Here is a 20,636-nt window from a genome sequence, read left to right as displayed (position 1 = left end):
CTACAAACACTTAGGCATAAGCTTAACTTTACTCACGAACACTAAAGGTGAAATCCTTGCCCTTTGGAAGCTAATGGGAGTTTTACCAGTGATGTCAATGGGGCCAAAATTTCATCCTAAATGGTAGGTCTACACTGAATCTGGAGGAGTAATTTCCAGCTCATGTAGACATACCCACGCTAGATCTGATTCAGCTAGCATGCTACACAGAGAAGCGTGGCCAAGGCAGCATGAGTGGCAGAAGGGGCTAGCTACCCAAGTATGTACTTATGGTCTTGGATGGCATCAGAGGGAACCCATCCAACCACTTGCAGCTATTCTATTTTTAGTGTGCAGTCTCAATCAGACCTAGTTAGTGCGGGTATGTCTACTCAGGCTGGAAATCCAGCTCCAGGGTAGACATACCCGTAAGGTTTCCAAAATCAGGGCCTTAAAATTTGGAGCCCAACCCTGCATTCCATATGCAAGTAATGAAGGATCAGGCCTACTATTTGGTTTTGACTTCCTAAAGAGTTGGAAGGCTAATACTGTTTAATATTTAAATACAATAATCTGCCTTTCCTACAACTATATAATGCTCAATGCTTCAAACACTTCTTCTCCTGTGCAGTCCTTACTCAGACTGTTGGTTTTATTGAGCTCAATGGCATTGCTTAAATGACGAAGTAGTATTAATTTCTGTATGGGTTTGTATGATTGCACTATACACGAGTCACAAAATTGCCCATTCAGAGTCAAAGACAAGGAACCCAACCAAATACTTCACTGTGGACAATATGAAAATGTGAATTAGTTTCAGCACTACAGTTTTCTTGAGATCTGTTTAAACAAGAGGATTTCTTTAAAAGTCTTAATCAGGATGCGGGTCCTGTTATGCTACATGCTGTACAAATTTAGTAGCGGATGTGGTGCCTGCCCAAAAGAATTTACAGTCTAATCTAGAGTTCATCATTTCACATTACATTACTGTGAGAACACATCTTAGACATAACATTCAGAAGTATGAGTTGTAGACCAAATATCACGTTGTTATTGATTAAGGAGTGATACTTATATGGAAAAATCTGAACATACTGATGTAATTTAGCAAATAAACCCCCTTCAATTTTCTATTATTTACTTTACATTCAATATCTTTTTTTTTTTTTATACAAAACCAAACCAAAATCTCCCCTCCTCCCATTCCCGATCTGTAATCTTCCATGTAGCTGAATTTGTACGTTAAAAAAAACACAAGACAGAACAATTGCTTTGATGACAGTACAGTTGAAAAATATTAACCTTGCAGATAAAGGACAAACAACATATTAAATCAGCAACATGCAAAACACTTTCTTTATTTCCATACTAAGTTAGAGCAGGGGTGGGCAAACTACAGCCCATGGGCCGCATCCAGCCCATCAGGGCTTTGGATCTGGCCTGGGGGATTGCCACTCCCGTGGCGCCGTGGGCTCCGCGCCACTCCCAGAAGCAGCCAGCACCATGTCCCTGCAGCCCCTGGGGGAAGGAGGGACAGCACACAGAGCCCTCTGCCCCTCCTCCCTCAGGGGCTGCAGGGACATGGTGACGGCCACTTTTGGGAGTGGTGCGGAGCCAGGGCAGGCAGGGAGCCTGCCTTAGCCTCGCTGAGTGCCGTTACCACCCCAGAGCCGCTCAAGCTAAGTACTCCTGCACCCCAACCCCCTGCCCTGAGCCTACTGCCACACCCCCCCTGCACCTCAACCCCCTGCCCTGAGCCTCCACCCCAACCCATTGCCCTGAGCCCCTTTCTGCACACCACACCCCCTCCCAAACCCCACACCCCAACCACCTGCCCCAGCCCTACATTCATGGCCCTGTATGCAATTTCCTCACCTAGATGAGGCCCTCGGGCCAAAAAGTTTGCCCACCCCCGAGTTAGAGAAAATGACCTTCAGTGTTTGTGAAAACAATTACAAATATAAAGAAGTTTGCTCTAATGTGCCCCTTTAAAAAACTAAGATTAGTTGAATCACTGAAACAAAAAACAAGGGCCATCACTATTCACACAACAAAGATACTATCTTCCTGCTACTCCTAAACATGTCACTGAACTTAATGTTTTCACCTAACAGAGATATGAAAAGCAACTCCATCTCTGCTTTCTCTCTCACTCCTTCCCCTTTATAAATAGTCTGGAATGGACCCAGTGTAGTCTTTCCTCAGGCAACATTTCTAGTGCACTCAATCAATAGGAAGTTTGCTTGAATCAGGACTGCAGTATTGGTGACCCTGCTGAAATCTAATGTTATCTGAAGGGAGCTTGAGTCAATTTGGAAATAAAAACCATTAAGAAACCTGCCCTGTTATTAAATACAATTGGTAACGCTACGTCCAGTAGATAATGAGTCAAGGTTAAACGAATACAACTAAGCTAAATTTGAAGTTTTTGATTTTTTTTTAAATCACTGCTAAGATGAATTCCCTTTTACTCTACATCTTTCCAGACTACACACAGACAAAAACTATTTTGTCAACTGTCTTAAGGCTGATAACTTAACACACAACAAGGAACATGGGGAAAACCAGACACAACATCCAGAGCAACAAACATAAGATGAATGTGACAGGAGATAATGGTTTCAAAACTCACTGTTTGCTTTGTTTTCTTTTTAACTGATGCTGCTGCCGTTCAGCCAGTGGTTTTCTTCCAAGGCACACAGACAGGCATTGGAATCCTGCGCTGGAAGGAAAGGATGAGAAAAAGGGTAAGTGCTCCTGAGTCATTAACTAGCAAGCAGCATGCTCAATAAGTCCCCTCATCAACAAGGATCAATATTAAACAGCAATAAAGATGATTAAAAAATCATCAGTCATTACAGAAAAATCTAATACAAGTAACGCACCAGGAATAAATCACAATAATAAATAGCAATGACAAACAGAACAATGAGAAACATACGTCATAAGGACTACGGTAACACCACGGCTGATAAATAACTGCAGATGGTAATAAAGGAAGTAAAACAAAAAGGTAACAGCAATAATAAGCTCATCAATAATTACTTATCACTAATAATGATAAAGCTAACCCTATAGCAGTAGTGATAAGGACTATTCTAGCATCATCCATAACTATTCAGAGACACCAATAACTATGGAAATGCTGACTAGGAAAGACTATAACTGCACTAACGAATGAAACGAGACGAGCCCATGCTAATTACGAGTGTGTCATATTAATAATCTTCACCACTCCTGCAGTGCAATGCTGCTGCACACGGGTCCAGCGCCGCCTCCTATTTGCCGCCCCACCTTGGCCACTAGCACCTTGCAGCTGAGCTGCACCACGCCTAGCCATCAGCCCCAACCCCAGCCCACACCCAAGCCAAGGCGCGCGCCCGCGCGCGCGCCGCCCCGCGGCTGAACCCCTGGCGGGAGCACGCCGGCCTCCCTCTCTCCCTCCCTCCAGCCCTGGAGGAATGGAAGGCGCGGACGCGCATTCGCGCGCTCTTTCTCTCTCGCGGCGCGGGCTGGCGTCTGAGCCCGCTGCCAGAACGAGGCTCCCCCGGGGGTTGCGAGGGCCCGTCTCCAGGGACGCCTGGGAGGCATGTGAGGGGCTGCGGCTGCGGCGGCGGCGGCGGCGGCTGCTGCTGGGCGGAGAGGAGCCCCTCCGCCCCCGCCCCTGCCCCTGACCCCGACCCCGACCCCGACCCCGCCCGATTCCACCTGAGGAGAGGCCGGGGTGCCCAGCCCATGACTCTGCAGCGCTGCGGGAGGCGATGCCAGGCCCTGGGCTGTAAGGTGCGGCTGGGGGTGGTTGGTCTTCTTGGGATCCAGGAAGTGCTAAAGGATCCCCCCAGCCTAAGGGGGGGGCGGTCCACAGGACCTGGAAAACCAAATAATTCCAGGGGCAAGTAATGAACAACAGGGACAGGAGCACAGTCAAAGGGTCAAACGAAGGGAACCGGACGGGGACGCCGAGCAGAGAACCCCGGTCAGCGCCCACTGCTCCTCGAAGGCGTCACGGGAGTCAGTGGACGCCGCCCAGAGGAACTCTGCCCGGCGGCGTGAACGGACGGAGGATCGGAAATAGGCCCCACCGTCATAGGAGACTCCATCGGCCAACCTCCTCAGCCTGGTTTAATAGATGTTTAGCCAGGGCCAGGAAGAGGTTGACCAGGAGGTCCCGTGACTTAGTGGGGCCACAGCCAGGGAGTGCATAGATAAGGAGGTGAGGGGAAAAGTGGAACCAAAATCTTAACAAAATATTTGTGAGGAGCCTGAATAGGGGCTGCAGCCCGGCACTCCAGGTATACTTGCGCCAGGGTGTCCCTCACGCCGCAAAAGGGGCAGGTGTCTGGGATTGGGATGAACTGTGCCAAGTACACGCCTGTGCTCACTGCCCTGTGAAGGAGCCGCCAACTGATATCCCCGGCGGGCCTCAGGACCAGGGTGGAATATAGGCCGGCCCATCGGAGCTCCTCACCCTCTAGAGGGCTGGGGCTGGTTGGTGTCAGGGGGGCAGAACAGTGTGACAAAGGGATCCTGGATCCCCCCACACACACACACTTCCCCTGGGGGCTGTAATGCTGCCAGATTTCTGACCGCGGGGGTTGTTCTCAGAGCCCCAGCAAGCCCATGTTGGCTGAGCACTTCAGCCTGCTTCGATGTGATGAACGTTTCTAGCTCTCCTGGTTGTGGTGGAATCAGAACACCTGGACTGAGTGCACCTCCGCGGCTGGAAGACCTATAGAAACAACCCCGAGTCGATTGCTGTTGTAAAATCCCATGATTTTTAAGCCAGTCTCATGATTTATTTTTTTTTACCACTTGTGGTCAGTAGTGCTGTGTTTGGATGAAACAAAGTGTGCGGCTGTCAGAAAATAGCACAACATATCACAACTCTTTGTACAGTGTTTTGATATCCTTGCATGGAAAGAGGGATAGACATGCAGAGTATTATATTGTTATCTATGTGTGTGTACACATATATACATAAATATATATATCTTCACTTTCATAACATTTGGGCAGGGGCTTAAAATATAGTTTGACTATAGCAGGGATGTTACTGTACTAAAATGGGCTTTTTTTAAAAGGACATGTAGAAATAATGTATGATAATTAACAGGAAGGAATTTTTTTTGAAGTTGAATCCAAGATTGGGGGGAGGAGGGGCAGAGAGAGGATTCTTGGTTACAAAACAAAAGCAAGTATAATGTGTATTACCAGTAGTTTTTGTTCAGTAGTCTTTATTTGTCCCTAATTGTAATAATTCTTTTCAAAGTACACATTTATGAAAAAGTTACTTTTTTATTTAACATGCAAAGCAGATGCTTTGTCCTGGGCAGTTAATAATATGAATCTATGTGGGTTAGGATGACCAGATAGCAAGTGTGAAAAATCAGGACAGGGGGTCGGGGCCTGTATAGGAAAAAGCCCCAAATATTGGGACTGTCCCTATAAAATCAGGACATCTGGTCACCGCAATGTGGGTATAAATCTATATCTGCTATACACAGAGCATAGTGGTTCTGATATTTAGCAATTATTAAAGCCAAATAGAATCTGGTTCACACTTTACATTGATTTGTGTCCCATATTGTACTAGGCACAAAAGATGAAGAGAGAAAATTTAGAGTGAAAGACATTGAAAGCATTTGGCCTTCAGTGCAAATTTATAACATGATTGAAGAAGAGTGCTAGAATTAGATATAGATAAAGAGGTCTTGTTGCTACAGCTGTGTCAAACTTAGTTTTGTTTGCAAGGGTTTATATAGTCTTCTCCAACTTAATAGTTTTTTAAGATGAGACAGGACCATTATGATAATCCAGTGTGACTATTTGCATAAGGCCATACAACCTTACCCAAAAAGAAAAGGAGTACTTGTGGCACCTTAGAGACTAACAAATTTATTTGAGCATAAGCTTTTGTGAGCTACAGCTCACTTCATCGGATGCATCCAGTGAAGTGAGCTGTAGCTCACGAAAGCTTATGCTCAAATAAATTTGTTAGTCTCTAAGGTGCCACAAGTACTCCTTTTCTTTTTGTGGATACAGACTAACATAGCTGCTACTCTACAACCTTACCCAGTAATTTGTGCATCAAGCCCATAACTTCGGTTTGAGCTATAGCTTATCTGTTAGAAAAATAACTAGTCTAGGTTTAAGTGATAGAGAATCCACCTTGTCCTTAGGTAAGTTGTTCCAGGGGTTAAATACTCTGTGTTAAAAATGTGTGCCTTATTTCTTGCCTGAATTGGTATAGCTTCTGTGCACTTGATTTCGTTAATACTTTTTTTTCTGCTTGATTAAAGAGCAGTCTACTATCAGAAATCTCTTCCACATGTAGGTACTTTCCAGACTATGATCAAGTCATCTCTTAATTGTTGTTTCACTTTGAGGGTTTCTTCACACACAAAGTTGCACCTGTTTAGCTAAATTGGTACGTCACACTTAGTTAAACTAGTGCATCTTTGTGTGTAGTCCAGCCTCAGGTTTGAACAAACTCAAAATAACTTCCAAATGAAAGCATCAAATTGATGCTAATTTCATATGAAATCATTCAGAACCGAATATTGCATTATTTGAAAGCAAACCAACAGAGTTGCACGAAAGCCCAGAGTCACATGAAAACTTCTTTCTATGAACCGCTTTACACACTGTATATAGCTTAAACTTCTAGTCCTGCCTTTCAGTGACTTAATCTAGAGCTTGTATCCCTGCCTACATTATAGACCTTGTCTCCTATCCTGTCTCCCCTTGACATTTCTGCCCCATCAATTAACCCTAACAATGGTATTGATCCATTACTACAGGGATTGGCAACCTTTTCAGGGAAGTCCGCTGGCGCAATGTTCCCTCTAATTTTTGTTAGGCTGTGTGCGCAAAAAATTTCTTCTGTGCAAATTTTTGAAGCAGAGTTCAGATTTGTGGCCAAGAGGCAAATGCGCCCAAGCGAGTAAAATGCTTATACATTTAAAAAGTTTTAATTTTCAATTTGTGATAATAGTTTTACACCATGTTATTTTATAAATGTCATTTTTAAATACTTAGAAAAAGGAAATTTAACCATTCTTCATGAAGCAGAAGTTAGTTTTAAGTATTACGCTTTATGATCTTTTTTTATAGACAATCACGAGCATATATCAAGCACATATTAATCATGATCTTTATCAGTCCATAGGCTTCTACCCGTTGGTGTCCACTTTCACCTTTGATTCTATACAAATGTCCGAAAAGATTTTGATAAACATATAATAAAGACAATTTAATAAGTATGCCATTATGTCAATTTATATGGGTTTTCAGATAGAGACATCATAAGTAAAAAAAGAAAAACAAGAGTTTGTGTTTTAAATTTAAAATTTTCCTAAAAAATATCAATAAATGATTATCAGCCAAGAATAAGATATGTATTTACAAATGCATTTTAATTTCCTTATTGGTCGAAATGTCAAAGACTGCTAAACTAACCTTACTGTTTTTCCCTGCGATCTTTTTTATTTGCCCATTCAATATAAACTCTGTCCAGATCTATCAGTCCTCCAATCAGCTGGTAACTCTTAGTACACATCAGCATGTCCAAATGATCTACTCTTAAATGATTCCGTAGTTTGTTTTTTAGAGTGTTCATTAAGCTAAAGCCACACTCACAGTCTGCACTTGATGCTAGGAATGTTCCTCCAATATCCATCAACTTTGCAAGATCCTAAAACTGTTCGTTCTGGTGAGCAAATGTCACCATATCCGGGAAACTTAAAACCAATTGGCTTTTGATTCTTTCGGCTACTGCAAACTTGACGTCATTGTACTGACTGACTATAACAATCTCTTCAGCAAGAAAGTCTTTGTATTTTGAACATAGGGATTTGACCTGATGAATTCCAAAATTGAAATTGCACTTACCTATTGCTGCACAATCAAAAGCGGACCACTCCTGGACTTCTTCCTCTGGAAACCTGTCTGTCAAATGTGCACACAAGATGTTTGTGAAAGTTATTATGGAATTGGTATCAGTTTCATTATTGCATGCTCATATCTAAGAGAGCCTTAACTTTGTCACTCCATAAGACTGAATCTCCAAGGTACTGTCTTCTGATTTTATTCAGTTTACCCTGGGCAAGGTGAAATGCTTCAAGAGGTGTAAGGCCCCGTTTCTGGAGCAGTGTGGATAGTGAAGCCAGCTCCGATAAAACATCATTCAAAACTTTTAATGTTATTCGGCATTCCATGGTATTCAGCTTTTTGTGGCAATATTTAGAAACTGGATCAGTATCTTTGTCTTGCTCAAAATATTCCAGAAGAGGATTATGGTTGCGAATAATTGCTCGAAGTGCAAAGTGCCTAGATAACCAGCGCACTTCATTGAGTGGCCTGAAAGCCACTGACTCACATTCAGAAGCATCCACTGTTTCCTGAAATTTGCATTTTCTCCTGGGTGACCGACAGAACTCCGTGTAGACAGTTCTCATTAAGGTTTCGATGTCTCTTATCAGCTTGACCTCTTTCCATGCATCGGAAATCCCCAAGTCTTCCCGGTGTGCAACGCAATGTTGCTGGACTAAGTGAGGAATATAACGTTTCAGCTGAGCCGCCATGCCACTGGGTTTGCCCAACATCACAGAGGCACCATCAGATGTGAACATCACCATTTTCATTAGATCAAGTTGGTGTTTTTTATAAAACTCTTTGATTGCAGCCACTATTGAAACAGCATCACATTCTTGCAATCGTAATAGTCCGCCAAACAAAGTTTTATAGTCTGCAAAATTTATGGATCTATATTTAAAGTAGAGTATCAAGTATCTGTTTATGGATATTCAGTGCCTTCATCAACAGCTAGAGTTTGAAACATTGCCAATGCTATTTCATGCATGAGGTCATTTTGGACAATGCAGTTGATAATGTCAAGAAATTCAAAAGCATAATTTTTACTTCTCCAGCTTGCTGGTATGTGCACATACTTTTCCATTTGGTCACTAATATCATGAACAGAAAGCATTGAGCTGTTAATTTTAATAGCCAACAACACACGGTCAATAAGTATCTTGATTTCTTCTGGGTTTGAGCGCTTGTGTTCAAGATTAATTTGCCTCCTCTGCTTTTGAGCTGGACTTTCAAGAATCATGCTAAGCAATCCACTCCGTAAGGAAGAGTTTTTGTTTCTAAGTCTTGTTACGCCATCTGTATGAGACTTACTTGACAGATGATGCTTTAAGAAATCCAACTTCCATACATTGTTCCACATTCTTCCTGTTGAAAATTCTCCTGAAGCTCTGGCATCTCGACAATATACACAAACCACTCCGTTGTCCTCATATGTGAATATTTCATGAAGTTTAACAAGCATTACACTATGTGACTTCGGTGTAACCGTCTCTATAGTCTTATCCAGCCATCCAGATTTAAATGAAGTCGCTGTTCTTTTACGCTTTAGACCTCTAGACAGTGACATTTTGGAATTTATTTTTTTACCGGATTGGTTTATTTAAAATTAATACTTTTATTATGTGGCTACTATTTTCAATGTGCTTAACAGCATGACTCGACAAAAGGGCAAACGGGAGATCATTCAGATCAGGATACTGGAAGTTTGTGCATAGCTCCGATAACGTCCATGCATCTGCTGCAAAAAAAGCGGGAAAATGGTAAAACATCACGAGTAAATGTATGAAGTCCAATGCCTTTGAAAGATTTCAGTCACGAAAAGAACATTTACCTTTGTTCATTTCTGTGAAATCTTTGCAGTTCCTTAGCAACTACAGCCAGGCATTTTGACCTATTCGCACGTACTTGAGTTTGTACGCAGCCAAATGAACAGACTACAAGGAGATGTGTGGGTCCTGACCGTCCCAATGTGATCAACATTTCACGTTCGGAATGCTGGTGTGGAGGGGTATGATTCATTGCCCTCCTTTCCTCCCCCTCCCCCCCCCCTTGCCAGCTAGTAGAATCTGGCTGTGTTGATAGATGGCAGGCGAACAATGTCAAAAGTCACCCGTAAATGATATTTCAGCCTGGCCCTGATGTAGTATTTCATTTTTTGTGCACGTGGTGTTTCGCCATGTGCATGGGGTTTAGGATCTGTGTGAGCGTGCACACGCGCACAGCTTAGAGGGAAAAGTGGCTGGTGGGCCAGGACTGTTTGTTTACCTGCAGCGTCAGCAGGTTCAGCCGATCGCAGCTCCCACTAGTCACGATTTGCTGTTATAGGCCAATGGGGGCTGCGGGAAGTGGCAGCCAGCACATCCCTCAGCCCGTGCCTCTTCCCGCAGCCCCCATTGGCCTAGAATAGTGAACCGCGGCCAGTGGGAGCTGTGAATGGCCGAACCTGCGGACGCTGCAGGTAAACAAAGTATCCCAGCCCGCCAGCGCCTTTCCCTGATGGGCCGCATGCCAAAGGTTGCTGATCCCTGCATCACTAGATAGAAATGGTAGAATTGTCAATAAAATAATGAAGAAAAGGCAGAAGTGTTCAATAAATATTTGTTCTCTATTTGGTGGAAAAAATAGCTGATTTATCATGATGATAATGAAACACTTTCTAATCCAATAATAACCCAAGAGGATGTTAAACAGCAGCTATTGAAGTTAGACATTTTTAAATCAGCATGTCCAGATAACTTGCATCCAAGAGTTTTAAAAGAGCTGGCCAAAAAGCTCGCTGGACCATTAATTTTGATTTTCAATTACTCTTGGAATATTGGGGAAGTTCCAGAAGTTTGGAAGAAAGCTCTATTGTTCCAATGTTTAAAAAGGGTAAATGGGATAACCTGGGTAATTATAGGCCTGTCAGCCTGACCTCAGTCCTGAGCAAAATAACAGAACAGCTGGTATGGGACTTGATTAATAATGAATTAAAGGAGGGTAATATAATTAATGCCAATCAACATGGATTTATGAAAAATAGATCCTGTCAAATTAACTTGATATCTTTTTTCGTGAGATTACAAGCTTGGTTGTAATATACTTAGACTTCTGTAAGCCATTTTACTTAGTACCACTCAACATTTTGATTAAAAAAATGAGAACAATACAAAATTAATATTGCACACATTAAATGGATTAAAAATGCCTAACTGATAGGTATCAATATAATTTTAAACAGCAAATTTTCATCAAGCAGGTGTGTTTCTAATGAGGTCCTACAGGAATCCATTTTTGGCCCCACAGTATTTAGCATTTTCCTCAATGACGTGGAAGAAAAGTAAAATCATCACTGATTAAGTTTGCAGATGACACAAAGATTGTGGGAGTGGTAAATAATGAAGAGGTCAGGTCAGGGATTCAGAGTGATGTGGATTGTTTGGAAAGCTGTTTGGAAGCACACAATATGTGTTTTAATAAGGCCAATGTAAAATTGTACATCTAGGAACAAAATTGTAGCCCATACTTACAGGATGGGGACTGTATCCTTGGAAGCAGTGACACTGAGAAAGGTTTGGAATAGTAGTGGATAATCAGCTATCATGAACACCTAGTGTGATTGTGTGGCCAAAAAGGCTAACGCAATCGTTGGTTGTATAAGTGGTACTCCTAGGAGAATTCTGCACCATTGTTTGTGCGCAGAATTCATGGCCCCCGCAGATTTCTTTGCTTTCTCACTGAATAATGACTTTCTGATGAGGAAGTGAAAGGAAGCCACAAGAGTGGTCATGTGCCCCTCCCCAGCAGCGTAGGCATGTCATTTCGGGCACCTGGAGCCGCTGGCAGAGAGGTAAAGCATGGGGGAAAAGCAGGTCTGGGGACACCCTGGCTGGTGCCAAGTCAGACCGACCCCCCATCTGCCCAATCCCTGTGCATCCAGACCCCCCCTGGACCCTCTGCTGAGCCTCCCCTCCCCTTCGCAACCATAATCCCCCCCACACACCGAGCCATCCGCATCTGAATCTCCCAGCACCAAGCCTTACTTCCTGAACCCAGCCCTCCTCAGCCCCTGTGCCTTGAACCTCCCCCACAAGATGCTGTGCATCCAGATCCCTGCCACACACAGCCTCCCCTCCAGTGAACCCCCACACCCAGATTGCCTCACACAGAACTCTCTCACCCACACCTGGACCCCCCCACGCTAAGCCACTCCACACTTGGATCCTGCTGGGCTGAGCCTGCCTGCCCACACCTGGTGTGGAGGCAGGGCCTCGGGTGTTTCTGGGGCAAGCCTGGCCCGTGTGCTGTGTCAGGGTTGGGTGCAGCCTCACCACCACTGAGTCCATGTCCCGGGGGTTGGGGGGACTGCAGGGTGATCTCACACCTCCATGCAGCCAGTGGCATGTGCTCCCCACTGCCATGCTAGAACTGCCACATTTATTGACAAATAAATGGTGCACACAATATTTTAAAAAACTGCAAAATTCTGCTGATTTTTTTTGGGGGGGGCCACATTTTTTTTATTTTTTGATGCAGAATTCCCTCAGGAGTAAAATGGGAATCTTTAGTAGGAGTAAGGAGGTTATATTATTTCTGTATTTGGTACTGGTGTGACTGGAATAATGTGTCTAGTTCCGGTGCCAACAATTCAAGAAGGATGTTGATAAACTGGAGAGGGTTCAGAGAAGGACCAAAAAAATATTAAAGGATGTAAAACCTGCCTTATCGTGATAGACTCAAAGAGCTCAGTTTATTTATCTTAACAAAGAGACGGTTAAGGGGTGACTTAGTCATAGTTTATAAGTAATTCGTGGGGACCAAAAATTTGATAGTGGGCTCTTTGATATAGAAGACAAAGGTATAAGAAGATTTACAGGCTGAAGCTAGACAATTTAGTCTGGAAATAAAGAAAAAATTTTGAACAGTAACTGTAATTAACCATTGGAAAAATTTAGCAAAGGTTGTTGTAGATTCCCCATCACTAACAATTTTTAGATCAAGATTGGATGTGTTTCTAAAAGATATGCTCTAGTTCAAGCAGGAATTAATTCAGGGAAGTCCAATGGCCTGTCTTATATAAGAGGTCAGACTAGACCTAGATGATCACAGTGGTCCCGTCTGGCCTTATAATCTGTGAATGATGCCAGTTTCAATTACTTGTTTCTTTCTTTCTTTCTTTCTTTCTCCAAATCCCATCTGTGTGGGCTTTTTCCAGGAATACCCCTATGCATGGAATGCTATCCCCATGCTACTGTACCAAGCTGCCACTTTCTCTTCATTAAAGTCTCTTTTATAATACCTTTTTGCCACTGGGCCCTAAAGAGTGAGTTTATAAATTACAAACAAAAAAATGAAATCATCCTCACCAATGTGTTGCATCTCCGAAAATCTACAAGATAGACACATTTCTTAGGACAGAGGCAATCTCTGTTTTCATGTACTGTACACCACCACATACATATTTTATAATAGCAATTTACGGTGCACTTAAAGCACAGATAAAAGTTAAATTTTTAAGTTCCTGGGTTAGTGTTTCTGTGGTGTGGTGTGTAGTTGCTGGTGAGTATTTGCTTCAGGTTGGGGGGCTGTCTGTAAGCGAGGACTGGCCTGCCTCCCAAGGTCTGAGAGAGTGAGGGATCATTTTCCAGGGTAGGCTGTAGATTGTTGATAATGTGCTGGAGAGGTTTTAACTGGGAGCTGTACGTGATGGCCAGTGGTGTTCTGTTATTTTCCTTGTTGGGCCTGTCCTGTAGTAGGTGATTTCTGGGTACCCGTCTCGCTCTGTCAGTTTGTTTCCTCACTTCCCCAGGTGGGTATTTTAGTTTTAAGAATGCTTGATAAAGATCTTGTAGGTGTTTGTCTCTGATTGAGGGATTAGGGCAAATTTGGTTGTATCTTAGGGCTTGGCTGTAGACAATGGATCATGTGATGTGTCCTGGATGGAAGGTAGAGGCATGTAGGTAAGTATAGTGGTCAGTAGGTTTCCGGTATAGGATGGTGTTTATGTGACCATCACTTATTAGCACTGTAGTGTCTGGGAAGTGGATCTCTTGTGTGGACTGGTCCAGGCTGAGGTTGATGGTGGGGTGGAAATTGTTGAAATCCAAGTGGAATTCTTCAAGGGCCTCCTTCCCGTGGGTCCATATGATGAAGATGTCATCAATGTAGCGCAAGTAGAGGAGTTCCAAGCATAAGTATAATATGCTTATGCCCAGCTGCTTCACTGAATCAGAAGAATTAACTGTTACCCACAGCATTAAGAAATACCAATTTAAAATTGAATTTTTATTATTAACTTTAAATCTGTTTATCCATGGCTGGAAATGCTGCTTTTTGTGAACTTTCAAAAAGTTTCATGTCGTGAAAATTAGGTTTCCTTTTTTTCACCATTTGCTTCTTAGAGGAAGAACCAACCACTGCCTCACTTTTATGACAATGGTGTCATACGTCATTCTGTATTATGAGTATTTCAAACCTAAATTAACAGAACAGATAGATTATTTTTTAATAATGTCACCTTTTAGTTTCCAAAAACACTACTGATAATTAGCAAAATGTCAAATTAGTTACTAAGTAAACAGAGTACCATTTTCATCTATTTATACTGGTGTTTTCTAACAGCAACTGTTTCTGGGCAGACATTTACAGGTCAATACATAAATCCAGAGATGATTTTCTTTTGTTTGCCTTATATCTAGAATTTTCAAACTTTTGAATCCTCCTCAGTTGTCCAGCAAAGATAATTATTAGGCAGAAAATGTTTGAGCAACCAAAACTACTTCGTAGGCCTCTGCCTCCAAAGCTGCTACCTGAACTGTCTATGGCAAGGGAGAAGACCTATAAAGGTAAGCAGTACTAATAACAGATAGTCTTCACAATGCATAGTTCCAAGATTTACATATTCTTTGGAGACAATATTGAAGGAATGTGTATTAATCAATTTAAGTATTCATTTAAACACCATATGGTTGCTATCATTATTCAGCAAATAATAAATGAAACCAGAAGAATTCCTCAAAGAAACTGCACTGTGACAACAAGTATTGGAGTTGGAGGTGTAATGCAGTGTGAATATGACTGGAAGATGATCATTGCATGTGTTCACAACCCAAAGGAAAGCCAGCGCTTGATAAAATTTGAGATTGCTATAGTGGTTTTTGTATGAGAGTGTGGGATTAAGTATGAAGAAGACCCATACAGTCTCTTGTCCCACTGAACTGTCTTCAAGATGCAGCTGTACAAAAAGTTTACTAGCTACTTAACTTGTAGAATAGAGTATTGATTAATTAGCATCCTGTGCAGCAGCATAAAGGAGAACAAGAGAAGATCGCTTCAGGGCCCTGCCAAATGCCCCAGAATAGCCATTAAACCAGATAACATAAATACCACAGTTAGCAAAATAAAATATGTATTAGCTAATATTTATGCACTAAATCAGGAATCCCCTAATTTCCATGTTCTAGTGCAGAATGTAATGAGTATCCTGAGGGGTTGGTTGGCTGTTTTTTGATGAATCAACTTGTACACAATGTAAAAGCTATATCTAAAGAAGCTACACTTGCTTTCTTGACATTTGCTACTTTCCTTCATTATGGGCAGGGCTGACTCCAGCATTTTTGCCGCCCCCAAAAAAACAAAACAAAAAACCTTGCCGCCGAACACGGAGGCGAAGAGTTGCGTCCCCGCCGCCGAACTGCTGCCGAGCACAAAATGTGCTCTGACGGAGCGACCGCCGAATTGCTGCCGAGGACGGATTGCCATCCCAGAGCCCGACGTCCTGCCGCCCCTTTACATTTGCTGCCCCAGGCTCCTGCTTGGTTCGCTGGTGCCTTGAGCCAGCCCTGATTATGGGCCACTGAATGATGCAGAAGGCATTTTTCCTGTAAGTGCCAGGGACCTAAGGTGTGATCCCTCTTTGAGCTTGCTCTGGGTCTGTGCTGCTGTACACCTTGCCCAAGGACACCTGTGTCACAAAGACAAATTCTAGCCCTTAATATTGAGAATTTGAAGTATATACGTGTGTACTTTCCCAAGCAGATTTCAAACCTGATATGTTCAACTCCCTGTGTGAATTTCAACCTCCCCGACCTCAATGCTCAAATGAGTTTTAAATTAGGAGTATAAAATGTGCTCATCCTCATTATCTTTGCTATCTTCTAACAGATATATGTCGTAAAGTACAGCTATTTTTTAATTGGTTTATTTCTCTAAATCAGATTTAGATCTCTCAGTGCTACTGATCCAAAGCCAGTCCGTTGCCTTCAGTGGTGTGGATCTGGATTTACACTTTTTGATGTGTGATCAGATTGTGGCCCCCTATATTTTTTTAATCTCTACCTGGTTATTTACATTTTTGGCATTACATGCAACTACCTTAGGCCTCAATTCAGGAAGGTATTAGGCACATGCTTACCTCCATTTCTATTAAGGAAAGTACTTAACTTAAAAGCATGTTCTTATGTCCCATTGACTTCAGTGAGACTTAAAGTACCCACTTAAAATTAAGCATGGGCTCAAGTGCCCTTCCTGGAATCAGGGCTTTAAATTGGTAGCCATTTTAAGGTAAAGTTAAAGAGATAGTAGCTTGGACTCCTTTTTCTTCCATCTGCTTTGCACTCCTCAGGCAGTGCAGAACAGTCAGAAAGCTGCCCCTGAGTATTCCAATTTGTTGGGAAGTTGCCACTTGCCAGGTGGCATAAAGCCAATGTAGCTGGCTCTATGCCACTTGCTTCAGGTGTCCCATGACACAGACAATGGGGAGGCTGTAAAAGAACTGGAACAGGCAAGACCAAAGCATGCTGTGTTTCAGCTGTCCTTGCTTATGTAATGGGCTCTTGGGGGCATTAAAACCGGGTGCAAGTTAGAGCAGTTCCTAGGCTGCTCCATTTTGTGCTGAAGCTTGTTTGGCCCTATAGTCACCATTAGCATCAGGGTGGGGGAATGGAAACTGCTCCCGTGCTTGTGGATTTAACTTCAAACACTTGCTGATAGTTTCATACATTCAACATATCATAAGTTCATACACTAGCTGAGATAACCCAAAACTACAGTTAGTGCTGAGATAACATGTAAAAAAAGTCTTTAATCTGTGACAAAATAAATGCTTGGTTTCACATGGTCTCCCCTCCAATCCCAGAACAAACCAATGTTATCAAAAAAAAATTTATAATTAAAATTCAGGATATATAAGGCTCTTTCTTGCATGCATCAAAGTTAATGGCAAAACTCTCATTGACTTCAGTGGGATCAGGAATAGACCACAAGTAATCATTATCAGACACCAGGCCATAACTGATTTCCCTAACACCATAATGAATGCTTATGTTATGATCCAACCAGCGCCTGTCACTATGTGGGTGAGTTACAAAATGACAAACAAAAAGATGTAGCAAGAGATAAAGGTGTTGGGAGAGATGAGAGAGGATGGAGTCAGGAACCAGGGCCGGCTCCAGGTACCAGCTTTCCAAGCAGGTGCTTGGGGCGGCATTTAGAATGGGGCGGCAGTCCGTGTCCCGTGGCGGCAATTTGGCGGCAGCTCGGCTGCTCTTCCCTCCACAGCGGCAATTCGGTGGCGACTGCTTGGGGCAGCAAAATTGGTAGAGCCGCCCCTGTCAGGAACACAGGTAAAGATACAGGGAAGTACAATTGTGATTAGTGATTATGAAAAAATTAAGGGGATTTGGGGATGGTCCCATCCTTCCTGTGTACAGCTGCATAAGTAAACATTTGCATATATACATGTAAAGTCATGTTGCCTTTGAAGGCAATGGGGAGTTCTGCTTAAAAATTGATATCACTGATGATACAATACAGTTCAGAAATATCTGTACATTTTGTATGCTATAGGTGACCTAGAAGATGCAAAAATGCTCTTCACCATTTATTTAACAATGGCTAGTAACTAGGGCTGTCAAGTGATTAAAAAAATTAATCGCAATTTAAAAAATTAATCGTGATTAATCGTGCTGTTAAACAATAATAAAATACCATTTAAATATTTTTGGATGTTTTCTACATTTTCAAGTATATTGATTTCAGTTACAACACAGAATAGAAAGTGTACAATGCTCACTTTATATTTTTTATTACAAATATTTGCACTGTAAAAAACAAAAGAAATAGTATATTTCAAAAGGAGTACTTGTGGCACCTTAGAGACTAACCAATTTATTTGAGAATAAGCTTTCGTAAATTGGTTAGTCTCTAAGGTGCCACAAGTACTCCTTTTCTTTTTGCGAATACAGACTAACACGGCTGTCACTCTGAAACCAGTATATTTCAGTTCACCTAATACAAGTACTGTAGTGCAGTCTCTTTATCATGAAAGTTGAACTTACAAATGTAGAATTATGTACAAAAAATAACTGCATTCAAAAATAAAACAATGTAAAACTTTAGAACCTACAAGTCCACTCAGTCCTTCTTCAGCCATTCGCTCAGACAAAGAAGTTTGGTTATAATTTGCAGGAGATAATGCTGCCAACGTCATGTTTACAATGTCACCTGAAAGTGAGAACAGGTGTTCGCAGATACCTTGCAACGCCAGCTACAAAAGTGCCATGCGAATGCCTGTTCTCACTTTCAGGTGACATTGTAAATAAGAAGCAGGCAGCAGTATCTCCCGTAAATGTAAACAAACTTGTTTGTCTTAGCAATTGGCTGAACAAGAAGTAGGATTGAGTGGATTTGTAGGCTCTGAAGTTTTACATTGTTTTGGTTTGAGTACAGTTATGTAACAAAAAAAATCTACATTTGTAAGTTACACTTTCACAATAAAGAGATTGCACTTCAGTAGTTGTCTGAGGTGAATTGAAAAATACTATTTCTTTTGTTTATCATTTTTACAGTGCAAATGTTTGTAATAAAAATAAACATATAAAGTGATCACTGTACACTTTGTATTCTGTGTTGTAATAGAAATTAATATATTTGCAAATGTAGAAAAGCATCCAAAATATTTAATAAATTTCAATTGGTATTCTATTGTTTAACAGTGCGATTAATAGCGATTAATTTTTTAAATTGCAGTTAAGTGTTTTGAGTTAATCGCGTGGGTTAACTGCGATTAATCAACTAATAACTAATAATTAAATATTAACTTTAAATATAGAGTTAACAGCCAGTAACAATTGATAGTAGGAATATTAGCTCAATAATAGCTCAAAGAAAGAGCTGAAAACTCCACTGCTTGAGACTTTTTAAAAACTAGGTTCTGATCCTACCAGAAGGGCTCTTACTTCTGTACTGTCCCATTGACTTCAGTCAAACTTGTGCTCCCACAAGAGGCTGCTGTGCAGATTCTGATGTAGGGTCAGTACTTTAGACTGAACAATATGTTAAAATAAACTAGCACTGTAAAAGAACAATCCTGCGTTGGCATGGAAAAGATGTCCTAATACGTCTTTTCTATGACCTATATGTAAAACAATTTAAATAGCTAAAACTATTAAATCTGAACATAATAAGTAAACTAAAGGAAAAAGTTCTGAAACAAATTTTTCATAGTATTTGATATGCATAACTAATCTGAAATTTCTTAACATTAATATTATGATATTGTTTTATTAATATAGTGTCACTTATGGTGTGTTTATTATTTATACCAATTCCAGTTATCATTTATTATTTCACTAATTGATAAAGAATACTCATAACATTATACTGGTATGGTAAAAAATAAGTAAGAAGGGAAATCTCAGCAAGTGAATTAAAGTTGAAAAGTAAGAAGCTGCATTTCTTGTTCTCTTGATATTATTAAGTCCATTGGGGATTAGTTGGTGAAATTTTCCATCTCTGTCCAACACACTTCCAGTCTGGCACCATCCAAAATGTATCTAAATATTTCTGGCTCAATACCAGAGCTCTGCTCCAGTGATTTTAAATGATTTAAAATGATAAACCTTTTATCCAGAGACAGTGTTCTGTTGCAATGGCTTTTTTTCTAGTATAACATATGATTAGTGATGAATGCTATTTAGAATGTATAGATTTATACAGTACCCTGACAAGAATCAAAGTGCTGTACAATAAAGTACATCCAAGGATCACTTCACGCACCACAAAATGCAGCCATTACATTTGATGGATGTTTATAAAGTGGAGTGACCGTTGATCAGAATCCAGCTTTTCAGTAATGGTAATATGATCACCTTGGAGTACACACTTGTTCTGTGTTTCATCAAGTATGAAACAAGTTCATTCCTTAACAATAAGATGAACCTATTCCCAGGAAGGTGGGGCACTAAGTGGGTGATATAACGTATCCAGACAATACACAGGAGTCCTATGTGGCTGCTCTTCTAGCTGGTAGCCTAGAAAAAAGGCTGCAGCTCCTCTGTGGAGATTTTTGGGCACTGGACCCATATATTCACCATTTAAGTTTCCTTTCACAGGCTTATCACACTGGTCGCATCTGCATCATCCTAGCTGAAGCCAGCACAGAGCCCACATCATGGTGTTTAGGGGATGTGGAAGCCCCCTGAATGGTTGCTTCTGCCTGAGCCTCCACTCCACACAACCATGGCTATCATGGGGCCTAGATGGTATAGAGAGCCTTATGTGGGTCCTGCATAATGGGATGGATGTTAGTCCAAGTGACCATTATTAGAAACTAAATATGTCAGTTCATGACTGGCTAATAGTTTAAAATTATTTGTTGGTAAATTAACAAATCAGCCATTTGGCAGTTTAACCAGTGGAAGTTTAATTTGCTGCTTCTTGTTAAAGATGGTATATATTGTTCTTAGGAGAAACACATTTCATAAGGGATTAAATTGTGGCTCTCAGTCACAGCCCCAGAGTAGGGG

General features: G+C 41.5%; 2 protein-coding genes across 11 annotated transcripts in view; one reads left to right on the top strand and one right to left on the bottom strand.

Moving 5' to 3' along the window:
• LCP1 (lymphocyte cytosolic protein 1) overlaps window positions 1-3,437 on the bottom strand; it is a 75,993-nt gene extending 72,556 nt beyond the window's left edge. Inside the window, exons 1-2 of one of the 6 annotated variants that reach the window (XM_043522538.1) lie at window positions 3,212-3,437; window positions 2,612-2,701 (exon numbers count right to left, since the gene is read on the bottom strand). The gene's annotated coding sequence lies outside the window, so the exon portion shown is untranslated. Of the gene's footprint in view, window positions 1-2,611 lie in introns of all 6 variants that reach the window. The other 5 variants (XM_043522542.1, XM_043522544.1, XM_043522534.1 and 2 more) reach the window with 5 other exon arrangements.
• Window positions 3,438-3,475: 38 nt separating this feature from the next.
• The window catches only part of LRRC63 (leucine rich repeat containing 63), a 49,928-nt gene continuing 32,767 nt past the window's right edge, over window positions 3,476-20,636 (top strand). For 2 of the 5 annotated variants that reach the window (XM_043522568.1, XM_043522555.1), the window contains exons 1-2: window positions 3,618-3,757; window positions 14,529-14,675. In XM_043522568.1, coding sequence (XP_043378503.1) covers window positions 14,588-14,675 — 88 coding nt within the window. In that variant the 5' untranslated portion in view covers window positions 3,618-3,757; window positions 14,529-14,587. Of the gene's footprint in view, window positions 3,763-13,932; window positions 14,676-15,429; window positions 15,713-20,636 lie in introns of those variants that run through there. The other 3 variants (XM_043522563.1, XM_037894174.2, XM_043522569.1) reach the window with 3 other exon arrangements.

Source organism: Chelonia mydas, chromosome 1 (assembly GCF_015237465.2).
Source record: "Chelonia mydas isolate rCheMyd1 chromosome 1, rCheMyd1.pri.v2, whole genome shotgun sequence".
Classification (NCBI taxonomy): domain Eukaryota; kingdom Metazoa; phylum Chordata; order Testudines; family Cheloniidae; genus Chelonia; species Chelonia mydas.
This window is presented reverse-complemented; position numbering and strand designations above follow the sequence as displayed.